Consider the following 14,130-nt stretch of genomic DNA (forward strand, 5'->3'; position numbering starts at 1 on the left):
AAGACAAGTTGCAACGACAATGGATCCGTGTGAATAATTCGTCGTTGGTTGCAGAGAATCCTTGAATACTAACTACCAAAGACTTAATGCTGGGCATGCTACCGCCGTAGGTAACGAGCCTTGCTGATCACACCGCCTCTTGTAAGGCGGCAGATTGTTGGACCTCGGCGGTCAATCAGCCATCTTGGGCAGATTGTTTTTACCGGCAAGGCTGACGTGGAAAAGAAAAGAAAACACAAACCAGCTCGGTTATTTTGCTGAGAAACAATTCCCTCTGGGGTAAGATCTACGCGACGCCGAGCACCAAAGGATTCGCTACCCTGAATCGAGACCTGATGTTATGCATGCGCCCAAAGGCGACGCGGCCTCTCGGATCTCCTTCCAGCAAATCAGCACCTTGCTCACCTTGCTGCGATTTCAGTAATCCATAATTCGTGATTCGCAGAACACGTCCGCCAAGACGGGAACAATCTCGAACCACCCCGACATCTTTACGAACCGACCTTCCCGATGCGGGCAAGTGTGTAAATGTTGGTGTGCGTGAAAACAAAAAAGAAGACCTGAAAAGGAACCTGAACCCTGGAGCTGACTTCTTGCCACTTGGAGGCGTTGATGTTGCAGTATTGGATCGGGTGAGACTTTTGTGCTACCCGGTCTTGGCACTTGGGCTGCCGTTGCTTCTTTGAAGATTGAGGGTGAGGGGCTTGAGGATATATTATACTGATTCCCAGCTTTGGTAGATGCGGTACCCTGGGTCTTTAGCCCGTGGACAGACATCCCCGCCTTTTGTCAAACTGCCAAACATGCTCGTCCGAACCTTTGTCGCTGTTCTGCTGCCTGTGCAAGCACTTGGATTGGTAGTCCCTAGAGACGACCACCAGTGGCAAGCACCCGGGCCAAACGATCGTGCGTTGATTGCATCCGCCCTGCATTGACTTGCTTACTTGCTGACCCTTCAACAGGCCGCAGCCCCTGCCCCTTTCTCAACACGGCATCCAACCACGGCTTCCTCCCCCGCGACGGCTTCAACGTTTCGCACCAGCAAATCTTTGACGGCTTCAAGGAAGCCCTCAACTTTGACTCGTCGGCGCTGCTCGCGGCCGTCACCCTGGGGCAGACGACGTCGACGACGGGGCACCCCAGCACCATGCACATGGACGACCTCAACGTGCACAACGGTAGGTCGACACCAAAACACATGTAGAAAGAAAAGACAAGAACAACAAAAAAACAAGGCTAACCCCGCATCAGTCTTTGAGCACGACGCCAGCCTGAGCCGCAACGATACATACTTTGGCCCCGCCATCAAGTTCGAAAAGTCCATCTGGGCCCAGACCCTCACGCACTTCCCGGACCCCTACATCTCGCTGTCGCAGGCCAAGGCCGCCCTGGAGGCCCGCATCGCCGAGTCCAAGGCCACCAACCCGCAGCACGTCTTTGGCGTGCTGGCGCAGTCCATCGTGGACATCGAGACGGCGACCTATACGTTTGGCACCGGCGGGGGTGTCAATGGCGGCGCGAACCGGGAGTGGTTGAAGGTTATTTTTCGTGAGTGTTTGTCCGGGGACTCCGAGGGTGACGGTGGGGACATGATACCTTGCTTTATTTTTCGCAGTGTTGCTAACGGAAACTCGTCTCGACAGAGGAGGAGCGGTTCCCATACGAGCTTGGTTTCCACAAGTTTGAGCAGGTGGCCACGGGAGAAATGGTGGACCAGTTTATCGCAAACCTCAAGGCTGCGCCGCCGGTGTAAAACTAGTTCTGGTCGCATGCGGACGTTTCCAGGCAGCCAAAGGTCGCTTCTATAAATTAATACAGCGATAACAGTATACTGAAACAATTGCATCTGTGCATGTACAAGTCATCAACATCGTCACATCGTCCACCCGACATCTAGTCAATCCTCTTCCACCACAGCCTCCCCTCGTTTCCACCATCTCTCCTCGACGAGATGAGCAACAGAGTTCCGTTCTCGTACGTCGTAAAGTTGCGCTCCTGTTGCCTTCCCACCCAGGACGGCACGTGTGCGACTGTGAGGGGGCCGTGAAAGACACCACCCGATGTTTCGGTCAGGGGCACGGCGGGGTTGATGGAGAAAGGTCCGGCGTAGCAGAGCGCATGCTTGGCGACGTTGGCCCAGTCGGCGTCCGATTGGCCCTCCGCGGGAGGGAACGTCAGGTTTTCTGGCCGGTCCTCGGGGTCGGTGGATGTGATGGTTGCCGACATGAAGCCCGATGCCGTGTAGATGAGCTGGCCAGAGGGGTTGGAGCCGTATGCCTCGTCGGGAACAGGGACGCCATTCAGAGTGCTAGGTTGGGTTAGCGTTGTTCGTAGTGTCCTAGTCGCGCGACGGTGTGGTGGACTCACGTGCTCGTGTTCAGGAGCATGTAGGTGCCCGCAAGCGCCTGTATAATGTTGTCGGCCCTCATCTTGACGTCTTGTTGTACCGAAATGTTTATCCTACAAGGGCGAATAATATCGGGCGGGCTGAGGTGAAAGCTGACAACAAATGAACGAAACCACGAAACCGGCACGACGTCACTTTTATACCTGCATGGTGCTGACCTGGCAGCGCAGCCGATCCACGTCATCCCATTTTAAGCAGCTGCCTCGAAAACAAGATGGTCATGGGACGGGTCGGACGGAAGCGCCATTCACCGTTGTCCTCGGTGCAATCACACTCTGTAGGGGATCCGCCAAGCTGGGAACGAGTCGTGATGGTTGGCTTGCTCTCCCTGCAAGGCGTGGAAAAAAAAAGGTTTAAAGCTGTACCATCTTACGGGTACATTACCAATCCCACAATACCCCTGAGGCTTTACCTAATTCTCTTTTTCTCTCCGGTCGACCCCGCATGTTCGCCTCTTGGCCCCTATATTGGCGATGGGCGTAAGTGCGGAGAATATCGACGACTGCTCAAGTGCCAAGGGTCATCGGTGTCTAAAGAGAGCAGAAGGGCCGATTGACTTGGATGCCGATATCGCCGAGGCGACCTAGAAAAAATCCAGAAGAGATATCGTCCAGTCTGGACCGGTCTGATATACGAGTTGACTGCATGTTATCAGAGGAACTGGAAACAAGGACGAAATTTCAACGGATAAAGAAGCCGTTGAATCAAGATTAAAGTTTCATGCATCTGAACCCCAGGCGGAAGCATTCATTGGGTGCGAAATTGCAGTGGGCCGGGGAATACGCATTCAGGGGCTGCTGATAGCGAATCGATATCCACACGGAACAAAACACACCAATACGACTGCAACAAAAAGAGAACATCACCAAAAATGACAAGAGTGGGACTTGAACCCACGCGGATTTCTCCATAGGAAAGAGGACTAAAGGTCGGAACCGCCTTAATCCTACGGCATAACCAACTCGGCCATCTTGCCAATGAGACAAAATTGGTTGACAATCAGATTATGACGTTTGCAAAAGCATCGATGCATGAGCAGTTCACGACAAACAGGCGTATATGACAGCGCAAGTTGGCCGCCGACTTATCTGGTTCTAGTTTACAACGATTTCAAATGTAACTCTAGATACGTTGCAGTAATAACAGTCCGTGGATTGCTATCAAATATTTGCCGCACTTTTAAGCTGGCTGTTTCAGTGTTGCTATTCATGCCGATGTAGGGCTATTCGCAGTGGTGCATTATCCTAGGAGCAACTCTTGATACTAGAATCCTCAGCCTTGGGTAAGCTATATCCTGTCGAGTTGATATACGTTCGAGGGCTAGTTTGCACGTATCAAGTCCAGTGTAAACGCTGCCATGCTACGTCGTTGCACTGCAAGCTTTCTGCATTGATATTGCAAGTTCGAGGGCTCCTTCTATTTACGCACCGAGCGTCCGGACCTTTTCCACAAATTCACACTCGTGTTTTCTGCTATAGGAAGTTGACTCATGGGAATCTTGAATGCTTTTCTCGACGGAAAATCAACAACAATACAGAACAGCAACAACAATTTGAGCAGTCTGGTTCATGTATCTTCCCAAGGTCTATGCTATCAATATAGCTGGCACCAAAAGGAGCATATCGCCGTGGCGAGGTGTTGGGCAAATTCAAATAGACATAAAGCTACCTAGGTCGGTTGGGTAGCCACCAAGGCCACCTGCAACAGTGACCAGTCTGTCGAACGAGGAAAAAAAAAGGAAAAAAAAGGTATCCCCGCAGGATCGATTCGTTTCCACGCGGCTAGACCTTTTTTCCTCAGTCTACCCTCACCTTGACAGTCCTTCAACTTTCACCCACACAAATTCATTCCTTGAATATCAACGATCTGCCCTCCAACTCTATCCTTTCACACTTTTCTTTTTCAAAGTCCATCCCCATCACTTGAACAATCCAAGAGAACCCGTAATCTTCACTCTTTCTTTGACTAGAACTTTAATCAGTCCACTCGTTCTTCAGCAGATTCATCATGAATCGAATTCAAGAATCAAACGCTCTTCGCTTCCTGCTCAATGAGGCAAAGAACGAGATCACCGAGCCGGCCAATTTCCCACCCAGCAAGGAACTGACCAAGTCCATCTACCGAGTCGTGGGCAAGTTCTTCACCACCGAGGCCGAATACGTCCAGCATGGCAGCAGCATCCGCGACATCGTCAGCATGGTCCGCCGCAGCACCCCCGGCGGCTGGAACATGCACCCCGAGTACGTCGCCCTGACCAAGCTCACCCACGACATGCGGCAGTGGTGGCAGGTCGACGACAAGAAGAAGGGTGGTCGGGTGGTGCGCACGGCATCGCTGGCAGAGACGGACCCGGCCAAGGTCGCGGCCTTTCCCCTCCCCAAGTCCTCGGAGCTGGTGCAGATGCGCAAGTCCGCCATCGCGTGCCTCATCATCACGGACTACTGCGACAGGCCCGAGGTCGACGACGTCTCCTCGCTTCGCAACTGCTGGCTCAGTGGTTTCGCCAAGCCTCGTCCCGACAGGGAGGACTTTGACAAGTACCCCGACTCCTTGGCCGTGTGGTTTCTGAAGGCGTGTCGGTTTGAGGAGGGTGAGCGTCCCTCCCTGACTATGGGTGAGGCTGCTGCACAGACAGGTATCTTATAACTTTCTTTTTTTCTCATAAATTTCTTTCCCAAATAATACCTTTTGTGTACTGATACTAATAACTAACAAAACCTTTTTATATCCAGCACCTGCCCTTGCACCCAACCAGGCAGCCGCCGGCGCACCCGCCGTATCTGACGCGGATCTGCTCAAACAGCTTTTCCCCGCCCAGATCTCCAGTGGCGAGGACGACGGTGACTCGGAGGACGGCGACTCGGGCAATGACGCCGCCATGGGCCTCGACCACCCGCGCCCTCTTGGCGTCGGCCAGAGGGCCGCAGCCAAGCACGCCAGCAAGCGTATCCGCATCCAGTACAGCGACTTGCCGCAGGCTGAAGCCAACAGGAAGAGAAAAGCGAGACAGACCTCGCTGCCTGCCCCTGCCCCTGGCCCTGCCTCTGCCCCCGCCGTCCAGCCCCAGCCGGCCGTTGTGGGAGCCGTCACCGTGGACCAGGTTGAGCGCAGGCTGGACGACCAGGATTCCAAGATGGAGGCTCAGAACACCAAGCTACTGGCTCAGATCAGCAACCAGAACTCCAAGCTCAAAGACCAGGACCTGAAGCTCAAGACCCAGGACCAGCGGATCCGCTCTCTGGAGCTCACCCTCAAGGACTTTGAGAACAGAACCCGCGGCGTCGAGCTGGCTCTGCGGGAGACCAAGATGGACATCAAGGAGGAGGCCGGCAAGATCCTGACCGAGGAGGTCAAACGGATGAGGACCGAGATGATGAATCAGATGCGGCAAGATGTCTTGGCCGAGATGCGAGCCGAGATCAGGGCGCTCGCTTCGGCCGTGCGTGGCGACAACGTCCCGGATGCAGAGTAGTTGGCCGAGTGGGCTGGGCTGTGTTGATTGGTCTGCTCATAGCAGGAGGAAGGTTCATCGATGCTCAAAGCTCATCTCATCGTACACTTGTAATGTAGCAACTTTGACCCAGGTGCCAGCATTCATAAGTCTGGTCGAAATATGGAATCGACATCAAGAAATGTCACATCGAGAAATGTCACTATTCGCGTCGTTTGATCTCTCGTCACCTTTCCGTCACCTTACATTATGGCTACACAAGTCCATACATCTCCTTGTATTGCTACTAACAAATAACCACACAAGCCAGCAAACTCCGCCCAGATATGCACCTTTTGCATTATCGTATACTGTGCAAACCCCGTTGATCCCCCAAACACCTTGCTAATATGAAAGATGAAAAGCACAGAAAATACCAGACGCGCCAAAGAACTCCTCAGCCCCTTGCCCCTCCCAGCAACAAAGCACCAATCTTGTCAAACAACGTCGGCACCCGGAACGGCTTGCTCAAGACGTCATCCATGCCGCTCCTCCGCGCCTCGGTGACCTGCTCGTCGCGCACGTTGGCCGTGACTGCGATGACGGGGACGTGCGTCTCGATCCTGCCGTCCACCTCCATTCGCCGAATCTCGGATACGCAGGTGAGGCCGTCCATGTTTGGCATTTCCAGGTCCATGAGGATTACCGACAGCCGCACGTTGCCTACCCGGAAAGCTGTGGTTTCGAGGAACTCCAGTGCCTCCAGCCCGTCGTTGGCCGTGTGTACCGTGCATCCGGCTTTGCGAAGTTGGCTAGCCAATACCTTTTGGTTGATCAGGTTATCTTCAACCACCAAGACGTGCAGCTCCCGTGGGTCGAGAATTTTCGGCTGCGTCTCGGCGGCGGCGGCAAGATCATTGAGGACAGCAGGGCTGGACTTGCTCCTGACCACCATATTGTTATCCGGTCCGGCCAAACCACCGGCGTAATCCTGCCGTTGCGGTGTCACGTTCAAGGTGGCGAGGGTGGAAGAGTCTGCACCAAAATGCTGCTCCATTCTCAAGCCCTGCGCATCACTGACTGCGGCGTCTTCCTCTGCCAAGGGCGCTGCCCTGCGAGCCTGGACGTAGAAGCCAAACAAACTGCCCTTGCCTTCTGTCGACGCGACGCCGATCTGGCCACCATGAAGCTCGGCCAGGCGCTTTGAGATAAAAAGGCCCAGACCGGAGCCTCCGTATTGCGCGTGAGTGCGCGGGCTAGCTTGTCGGAACCGCTGGAAAAGCATCTGCTTCTCGGGGATGCTGAGACCACACCCAGTGTCCTGGACCTGGAATCGGACATAGACCGTTTCTTCGGCTGGCCAGTCCTCGGCAAAATTGTGCGAGGTCGGCGTATGCTTGGGCTCGACGTATTCGAAATCTGAACAAGTCAAGGTCGGGTCGGGAGGATCTCTCGAGGCGGCCACCTTGACGGTGATGATGCGTTCCTCGGCGGGGGCTGTGAATTTGATGGCGTTGGTGATGAGGTTGATGAGTATTTGGCGGGTACGGTTCTGATCAACCATGACCCAGTCGACGGCCAAGTCAGAGTACGAAGGGTCCGTCTCGACGCGGCACTTGATCTTTTTGGCCTGCAACTCTGGATCGAACATTTTCACGGCACGGCGGACGACCGCCTGAGGGCGGGCAGGGAGCGGTGTGATGTGCAACAAACTTGAATCGAGCTTGGAGATGGTAAGGATATCGTCGACGATGGACTTTTGATGCTGGACGCACAAGGCGATGGTCTGGGCGGCATCGACGCAAGACTCGACAACCTCATGCCTTGGGGGCGTCTGGGTGCTGGAAGACTCGGCCAGCGCCGTTGAAATATCGTCGGCACACTGCAGGATGGCGCTGAGCGGGTTGCGCATCTCGTGAGAGGTGATGTCGATGAACTCGTTTTGCTGTCTGCGTGTCTCTTCGGCTTCCTGAAGCTGACGTTGCTGCAGCCCTTGAGCCCACTTGAGATGGGAGATGTCGGTAATGGAGCCCATGATGGAACGGAGGGACCCGTCGCTGGCGAATTCCGAATGAGCGTTGATCAAGACCCAAAAGTCGATGGCATCGCCCTGCAGGTTGACAGGGCTGGTTGTTATGCCGCGTTGCCTAATTTGCAACTCGGTGGACCACGAAAATTTGTCCGCGGACGAGGGCTAAAAAGGTCAGCTCAGACACTCAGACACTCAGACGCCAGACGCCAGACGCCAGACGCCAGACGCCAGACGCCAGACGCCAGACGCCAGACGCCAGACGCCAGACGCCAGACGCCATACGCCATACGCCATACGCTCAGTCGCTGTCGGAGTAACAAGACGTGGTCACATACATTCTTGTCCGTCGCCCCCTTTACAAGCCTTGCCCACCCCTCCTCGGCCAGGGCCCTGCTGTTGTCATGGACAAAATCAAGCCACGCAAATTCCGTCTCGGTCCTGTCGCGCGGGACGCCCGTCATTTCATAAAATCTCTCGTTGGCCTCTCGGAGGACCCCATCCGGATCGATCAGGAACATGCCCAGCGGAGACATCTCCGTCATGCGCCTCAGGCGGTTGGCCTGCAAAGTAAGTTGTTCCGTCAACTGCTCTTTTTCGAGGGCCGCTCTTTCGGCTGCGTTTTTGCCGCGACGGACCTCGTCCTCGAACAGAATCGCCGATGCTAGAGACGTCGCCAGCTGTCGGTTGAGCATGCTGATAAACGCCCGATGAGCGTCATCGAGTGGACGCCTTGGGTTGACACCCAAAACGAGAAAGGCCATGACGACGTCGCCATTGGTTGGGCGAACGGGAAAGATGATGGCCTCGCGGCAAGGGTCGCCAAATCCTCGCCAGGTAATCCCCTCCAAGAGCGACTCTGGCAGGGTGCCGTCTCGTGTATGCAAGAGGGTCGGTTCTCTGGTCCGCATTGCCTCTCGGAAAGTCGGGACGAAACCTTCCCAAGACCGCTTCAAATCTAGCTGTTTGGGCGCAGCAACGTGGCCTTCGGGGACCGCAATCGTGCCCTCAAGGTAGCACGACTTGAGAGACAGTGTGCTCCCCGACGAGGTTGATGTGTTCTCTTCATCCTCGCCCGAGTCACCGACCGAATACAAGAGCGCAAACGGCACGTCAAAGATGTTTTCCGCGAGAGATTCCAACACACGTTTCCAGAACTGCTTGACCGTCTTGGCGTGAGCCGCATGAGCGCCTAGGTTGTTGATGGTCGTCAAATAACGTTGGTTCAGCACCTGGGTTGTGGTCTCGAACGGTGCGTTGTAAAATCCAAGGATGCGGCTGGTGCCGCCATACAGCGGAACGAAACCCCAGGAATAAAACGTCTCCTCCAACAAGCTATGCCTGTCGATCGGTAGGTAGTCATTCTCCTTGCGCACGGCGACGCCGGTCCTCGCACATTCGGCAAACACGGGCCCGGCATAATCCCACAGCTCAGCAAAGGGGCCCGAAAACCCCGTGCCCATGAGCGAAGGGTGTTTGTTGCCAGCGACCTCGCGTGCATAGGCCTCGTTGTAAAGCATCGTCAGCTCGCTACCCCAAAACAGGGCTGCCGGGAACGGATTCGTCATGATCAGGTTCGCAACCTGGCGAAACTCGGCGGACCAAGACTCCATAGGGCCCAAAGGCGTATTGGCCCAGTCGACCGATCTGGCGAACTTGAGGTGCTCCGTGAGCACGCCTTGTAGTTTGTTCTCGGGGACTGTCCAGTCTGCCACTGCCTTTTCCGGTACTGACGCCTTTAAAGGTATTGTTGGTTGATACGACGAGCTGCCGGTGCCGGTGCCCGTGTCGTTGGAGCTGCCATCGGGTGGAAAGTAGGACGTCAACGAGTTGGGAGGTCGTGAGGACGAGACGAGAGTCGCACCCGGAGATGTGTCTGAAGGTAAAGCGATAGTCAAAACCGGCTTATCGACAACATCTAGAGCAATGGATTTCTTTCTCTCTCGCGCGACCAATCGTAGACTTTTGGCCTTCTCGTCCTGCTTTTGAGCCCTGACCGTCGCATCGTTGCTGGCCTGTCTCTTCAATCGGTCTTCTGGGGAACGACCGCCACGCTGTGAACTAAACGGCGACGTGGCCTTTCCATCCGGGTTCAGCTCGGCCAGTGTAGAATCTGCATCGGTATCGGCGAACCGCCATAATCTGTTGCCACTAACGATGCGCCAGCGCTTGTGGACGGTGGAGCCGGTCCAGAGCAGATCGGCGTAGAGGATCGAGAGGGGGAAGACGTCTTTGCTGTCGTCGTGAGGCGTGACGCCCGTGGCCCAGCGACGAAAGTCGTGGTAGGCATAGCTTCTCGCCTCGACGGATTGAATCTCGGGGGCTCCATCCACCGAGGGTTCGGCAACTCCGGACGCGTCGAGGCCGACGATGCCGTCGTACAAACGCTCATGCTGGCGGAGGGCGGCGTTGCAAAACACGGGCACGATCGCCTCCAGTCGCTCGGGGCTTGTGTCGGGATCGAGGTCGAGAACAAAGGTCGGACGGGAGTCGGAATCTAAAACGTCGAGCACAGTAAGAGAGTTTAATTCGTCGACGGGATCGGTGGCCGGCGGAGTTGGTAACCCAAAGTCAACCACCACGCCGGAATTGGAGGGGTTCACTGGGTCCGTGACAGCGGCCATGCTGACTCAACTTTATCCCGCAAAATCGGGAAAACTAAGCTGCCTTGGCCTGGGGGACAAAAAAAAGAGACGAAAACGCAAAAACAAAGTTACGCATATGCTTAAACACAACAGGCCTGCTGCAGACGCAACAAGGCTTCGAGGTCAGCCTTGGGCGTCGCGCATCCGATGGCCTGGGGTGTTTGGTGGGTGTGGATTTTGCCCCTTGTAGACAGTGGCAGGGGAAAAGGAGCAAAAAGATTGCAAACCGCGAAGCAAAAATTTCCATAATACCGTAGACCTTTCTAGACCTCTGCATTAGATCGCCGATCGCGTCTTTAGCTTGGCGGAGCTTCTGACATCATTCTTGTCGCACCTGAGAAGCTATTGGTTATCTTGTTCCTTGTTCTCTTTGGCAGGTACCCCACCAATCAGGAGCTTTATCTCCTGAACTTCGCCTAGTCCATTGGGCTGCTTTTAGCCTAGTCTACTTCTGGACGAATACGCAGGGAGGATAAATACGGAATTTGTGATGGTCGTTGCGGCAGTTTTATCACCAAGATCAATTTCCACTACATGAGGCCAATTGGATATGATGATTCTTGTCTGCGCTTGGGAGTTTTCTGCGTGTTCTCTTAGTCATCATCTCACAAGTATACGAACGGTCAATCAGACTCGGGAGTGAACTTTGCCCTCTGTTGCAGCGCCAATATTGTCCCATTCTAACCTCCTAGCCCTAGGTGGATCACTGTGAAATAACCATAGGCTCCTCATGTGATCTCTCGCAAAATTTTGTTGTCCCGTAGGCATCGACTTGTACCAATCATCAAATCGCTTTGATGTCTTTGACTTGTTGTACAGTTTTCTCGGCCTGAGCAGGAATCAGTCAAAAGTCTTTGACTGGCTTATTTTCTTTGGCAGGAGGTCGAAGGGGAGGAGAACCTTTGAAGAACCATAATGAAAGTCAGTGAATTTGGAAGCAAGTGGTGACTGGTATTGGGTAGCAGAAAGCACCAAAGTGCATATAAGGACCAACTTACTGCCACACTTGGCCTCTCCCCGAGCAAGAACGTAGTTACCGCTGGAATAATCAGACGAGCTCTGTTCCTGGAGAATCATCTTCGTGTGGCCGACTTTGTCACCTTGCTCAGGGTCCTGGTTGGTAAGCTGAAAGTCTTCATGGTAGAAAGAGTTTTGGGCTTGTGCGCCAGACGCGTTGGGCTGTTCGATGATGACCTGCACTTTGGGCCGCACATCTTTAGGTTTGTCCTCCATTTTGTAAAACAATGAAGTCAGCGGGATAAAGATGGAATGTGGACTTTGTTATGAGGAGGCAAGACGTCGTGGCTTCAAGTAGTTATTGGAAGGGTTAGTTACTTGTGGAAGTGGTTTGAGGTGCGGTAGTCTGTAGAATCAGTCAAAGCTCCGCTACGAAATGATCTGCCAGGCAACCAAAAGGTAGAGAAAACAGCAAGTGGTTTGGATGACTCCTCTGTACTTTGCAACCCTTTCCCCGGCGGAATCGCTTGCGAGTTCCCCTGAGACTCGCCCTCACTGGCTTTTCAGCCATCTTTACCTAACGATCTCACTTTTCCTTCCCCTCAACAGCAAACCAGCTGCGTTTGTCTTGTGAAAAGTGAGAACTACCGACAAGACTTTTCCCCTTTCAGCCACGACTTCTCTCGCATGATCTCCCTTTTCTCCAAACTTTGACCAAAGGTTTCGGCTCTCGAGTCCTCAAGGCAGGCTCCGCGCGCAGTAACTTTCTTTGTCGCCCTTTTTTCGTCTAGCACCGCCTCCACTTTCTTACCTTTTATCAGGCAGATGTGATATCTGCTTCCAAGACTTTGAAAGTTAGAGCATTACCACATTCCTCGCTACTTCGTCGTGATCCTAGATCAATATGGACACGGATATTTCCCCTGGCCTCGCAAGCAAGCGAGCAGAGGAAGAATCTATCCGATATAAACCTCGTCGTGTAATCAACAAGGTTGGCAACAATATCGACTCTTGGGGTCCTTTCACCCTGTGGAGTGACAGCGATGATGAGAATGATTATGAGAACAACCAGAACAATGACTTGGCTCGTACAACATCAGAGCCCGCTACAATCCGGTCAGAACTACCCCTTCCTCTCTAGCACATCAAATGGTCAACCTTTCCCTTTTCACTTGTACACCCACCTCTTTCGTCGAAAATGATAGTACTAACACATCATTGTCTACTCAAGGGATGTATCAAGCAATAATATGAGCAGAACTAGGGTTCCATCTGCAAGCAATCAGATAGAGTCGGACTTGTGAGTGCTTTCTTCTTCTAGGTAAATCTACCCACCATCCACAGTGTTTCCGTTAACAATCCCTCTCTATAGGCAGTCTTCACGTCAAGGCCTAGCCACCCTACCACTCCCCAAGGCTTCAGCCCAGCTGATTTACCTCCCTCGTTCCACGTACAAGCCTGAGAGCACCCTAACCGGCGAGCAAAAGGCACCGACCATTGCGCTGGCCAAGAACTGGAACCACCGGACGAGAGGCGCCAACTTTTCTGGAGCAAGCAGCAGCACCAGCCAAGGCACTCAGCTTGCAGATACCAAGCCACACAATGTTAATTATCTGTTCAACATGATCAGCAACCATGTAAAGCCCGACTCCCACAATGACCCCGATTTCCCAACCCACATCAGGAACCTGGAGGACGCCACCACTCGCCTGCACATGAAGAAAGAAACCTTGAAGGGAGTATATCTACGCACATTCGACATTGACGAGCGCGCCAGCATCAAGCCACGGCTCGACAGCTCCGTCAAGGAACTCCAACGCAAGGAGATGGAGCTGGCCAGCGTGCGCAAGGCCTACCGAGCCGCCGAGGACGTTGCCTACTCGCTCCAAAAGGCAGTGGCCAAGGCCGTCAACGAGGCACTGGCAGCCGCCATGGCAGACAAGGAGCAGCCGGGCGCCCTGTTGAAGCAACGACCGTCGGGAGCCTACAGCAGAGACCACGGCTGGGTCGCTAGCGCCGCAGACGTCGGGCTGAAGACGCCAAAGCCCACCCCAGTGCCGAAACCCAAGGCGATGTGGCTCGCAGCGATTCCGGAGGGTGATAAGTCGGAGAGACGAAATGCACGACACTCGCTTGGTGAGCATGAGCCCAAGCAAGAGCCAGAGCAGGCGCCAGAGCAGGCGCCAGAGCCAGTGGTATGTAGTTAATTGGTTACCATCACTCCCTACTTGGAAGCCAAACACTGACCAGCTTATTATTATACAGGCTCCGAGGGAGCCTGGTAGACGTCCTTCGCTTCATTGGGCTCGCGGCAAGGTCACACACGTCTTCCATCGGTATTTTGGTGGTCGCCATGGCGATGATGGCGCTCAGTCTTAAAACTCAGGGCAACTCTTGGCCTCGCATTAGACAGAAATCCATCCCCGGACTGCTCTGCATTTGATCTTGCCGACTTGCCAGGCGATAATCGCCTGCAGCCACGGTCTATATTTCCATCTGGTGGTTCAGCTTCCCCTGGCGGCCCATACCAGGACAAGATGCAGCACAAGTCGCACTAGCAACCAAAACCCCATGCTGGCCAGGAAAAAAGGCGGTAATTTTAAAACGAACTAATACCATCCAAACTTTTGCATTTTCCGGCGCCGTGCCCAACGCCGACAAT

At 54.0% G+C, this 14,130-nt stretch overlaps 7 protein-coding genes and 1 non-coding gene across 8 annotated transcripts; 3 read left to right on the forward strand and 5 right to left on the reverse strand.

Moving 5' to 3' along the window:
* Positions 1 to 803: 803 nt before the first annotated feature.
* On the forward strand, positions 804 to 1,753 carry MGG_07871 (uncharacterized protein; the record flags this gene model as incomplete). Its single annotated transcript, XM_003713060.1, has 4 exons — positions 804 to 906; positions 963 to 1,178; positions 1,252 to 1,548; positions 1,644 to 1,753. 4 exons carry the CDS (start codon positions 804 to 806, stop codon positions 1,751 to 1,753), a joined length of 726 nt encoding a protein of 241 aa, XP_003713108.1.
* Positions 1,754 to 1,893: 140 nt separating this feature from the next.
* Positions 1,894 to 2,429, reverse strand: MGG_07872 (uncharacterized protein; the record flags this gene model as incomplete). The annotated part of the gene is made up of 2 exons (XM_003713061.1): positions 1,894 to 2,308; positions 2,368 to 2,429. The coding sequence occupies 2 exons, from the start codon at positions 2,427 to 2,429 to the stop codon at positions 1,894 to 1,896; spliced, it is 477 nt and encodes a 158-aa protein (XP_003713109.1).
* A 158-nt stretch (positions 2,430 to 2,587) lies between these two features.
* On the reverse strand, positions 2,588 to 2,788 carry MGG_16954 (uncharacterized protein; the record flags this gene model as incomplete). Its single annotated transcript, XM_003713062.1, has 2 exons — positions 2,588 to 2,735; positions 2,781 to 2,788. The coding sequence occupies 2 exons, from the start codon at positions 2,786 to 2,788 to the stop codon at positions 2,588 to 2,590; spliced, it is 156 nt and encodes a 51-aa protein (XP_003713110.1).
* Positions 2,789 to 3,279: 491 nt separating this feature from the next.
* MGG_20165 lies at positions 3,280 to 3,383 on the reverse strand. The gene has a single exon. It is a non-coding gene; the product is annotated as a tRNA-Leu (tRNA).
* A 1,031-nt stretch (positions 3,384 to 4,414) lies between these two features.
* MGG_07873 (uncharacterized protein) lies at positions 4,415 to 5,879 on the forward strand (the record flags this gene model as incomplete). The annotated part of the gene is made up of 2 exons (XM_003713063.1): positions 4,415 to 5,042; positions 5,140 to 5,879. 2 exons carry the CDS (start codon positions 4,415 to 4,417, stop codon positions 5,877 to 5,879), a joined length of 1,368 nt encoding a protein of 455 aa, XP_003713111.1.
* Positions 5,880 to 6,077: 198 nt separating this feature from the next.
* Positions 6,078 to 10,711, reverse strand: MGG_13891 (autoinducer 2 sensor kinase/phosphatase luxQ). Its single transcript, XM_003713064.1, has 2 exons — positions 8,205 to 10,711; positions 6,078 to 8,031 (listed from the first exon to the last, which is right to left on the reverse strand). The coding sequence occupies exons 1-2, from the start codon at positions 10,488 to 10,490 to the stop codon at positions 6,295 to 6,297; spliced, it is 4,023 nt and encodes a 1,340-aa protein (XP_003713112.1). The 5' UTR covers positions 10,491 to 10,711; the 3' UTR covers positions 6,078 to 6,294.
* A 722-nt stretch (positions 10,712 to 11,433) lies between these two features.
* MGG_16955 (uncharacterized protein) lies at positions 11,434 to 11,744 on the reverse strand (the record flags this gene model as incomplete). The annotated part of the gene is made up of 2 exons (XM_003713065.1): positions 11,434 to 11,459; positions 11,510 to 11,744. The coding sequence occupies 2 exons, from the start codon at positions 11,742 to 11,744 to the stop codon at positions 11,434 to 11,436; spliced, it is 261 nt and encodes an 86-aa protein (XP_003713113.1).
* A 974-nt stretch (positions 11,745 to 12,718) lies between these two features.
* MGG_07876 (uncharacterized protein) lies at positions 12,719 to 13,847 on the forward strand (the record flags this gene model as incomplete). Its single annotated transcript, XM_003713066.1, has 3 exons — positions 12,719 to 12,768; positions 12,841 to 13,663; positions 13,734 to 13,847. The coding sequence occupies 3 exons, from the start codon at positions 12,719 to 12,721 to the stop codon at positions 13,845 to 13,847; spliced, it is 987 nt and encodes a 328-aa protein (XP_003713114.1).
* Between the last annotated feature and the right edge of the window lie 283 nt (positions 13,848 to 14,130).

Source organism: Pyricularia oryzae, chromosome 3 (assembly GCF_000002495.2).
Source record: "Pyricularia oryzae 70-15 chromosome 3, whole genome shotgun sequence".
Classification (NCBI taxonomy): Eukaryota; Fungi; Ascomycota; class Sordariomycetes; order Magnaporthales; family Pyriculariaceae; genus Pyricularia; species Pyricularia oryzae.

Coding starts and splice junctions, on each gene's coding strand:
- MGG_13891 (XM_003713064.1), bottom strand. CDS start 10,490: ATGGCCGCTGTCACGGACCCAGTGAACCCCTCCAATTCCGGCGTGGTG. Junction 8,032..8,204: donor AGGGGGCGACGGACAAGAAT/GTATGTGACCAC, acceptor TGACCTTTTTAG/CCCTCGTCCGCGGACAAATT.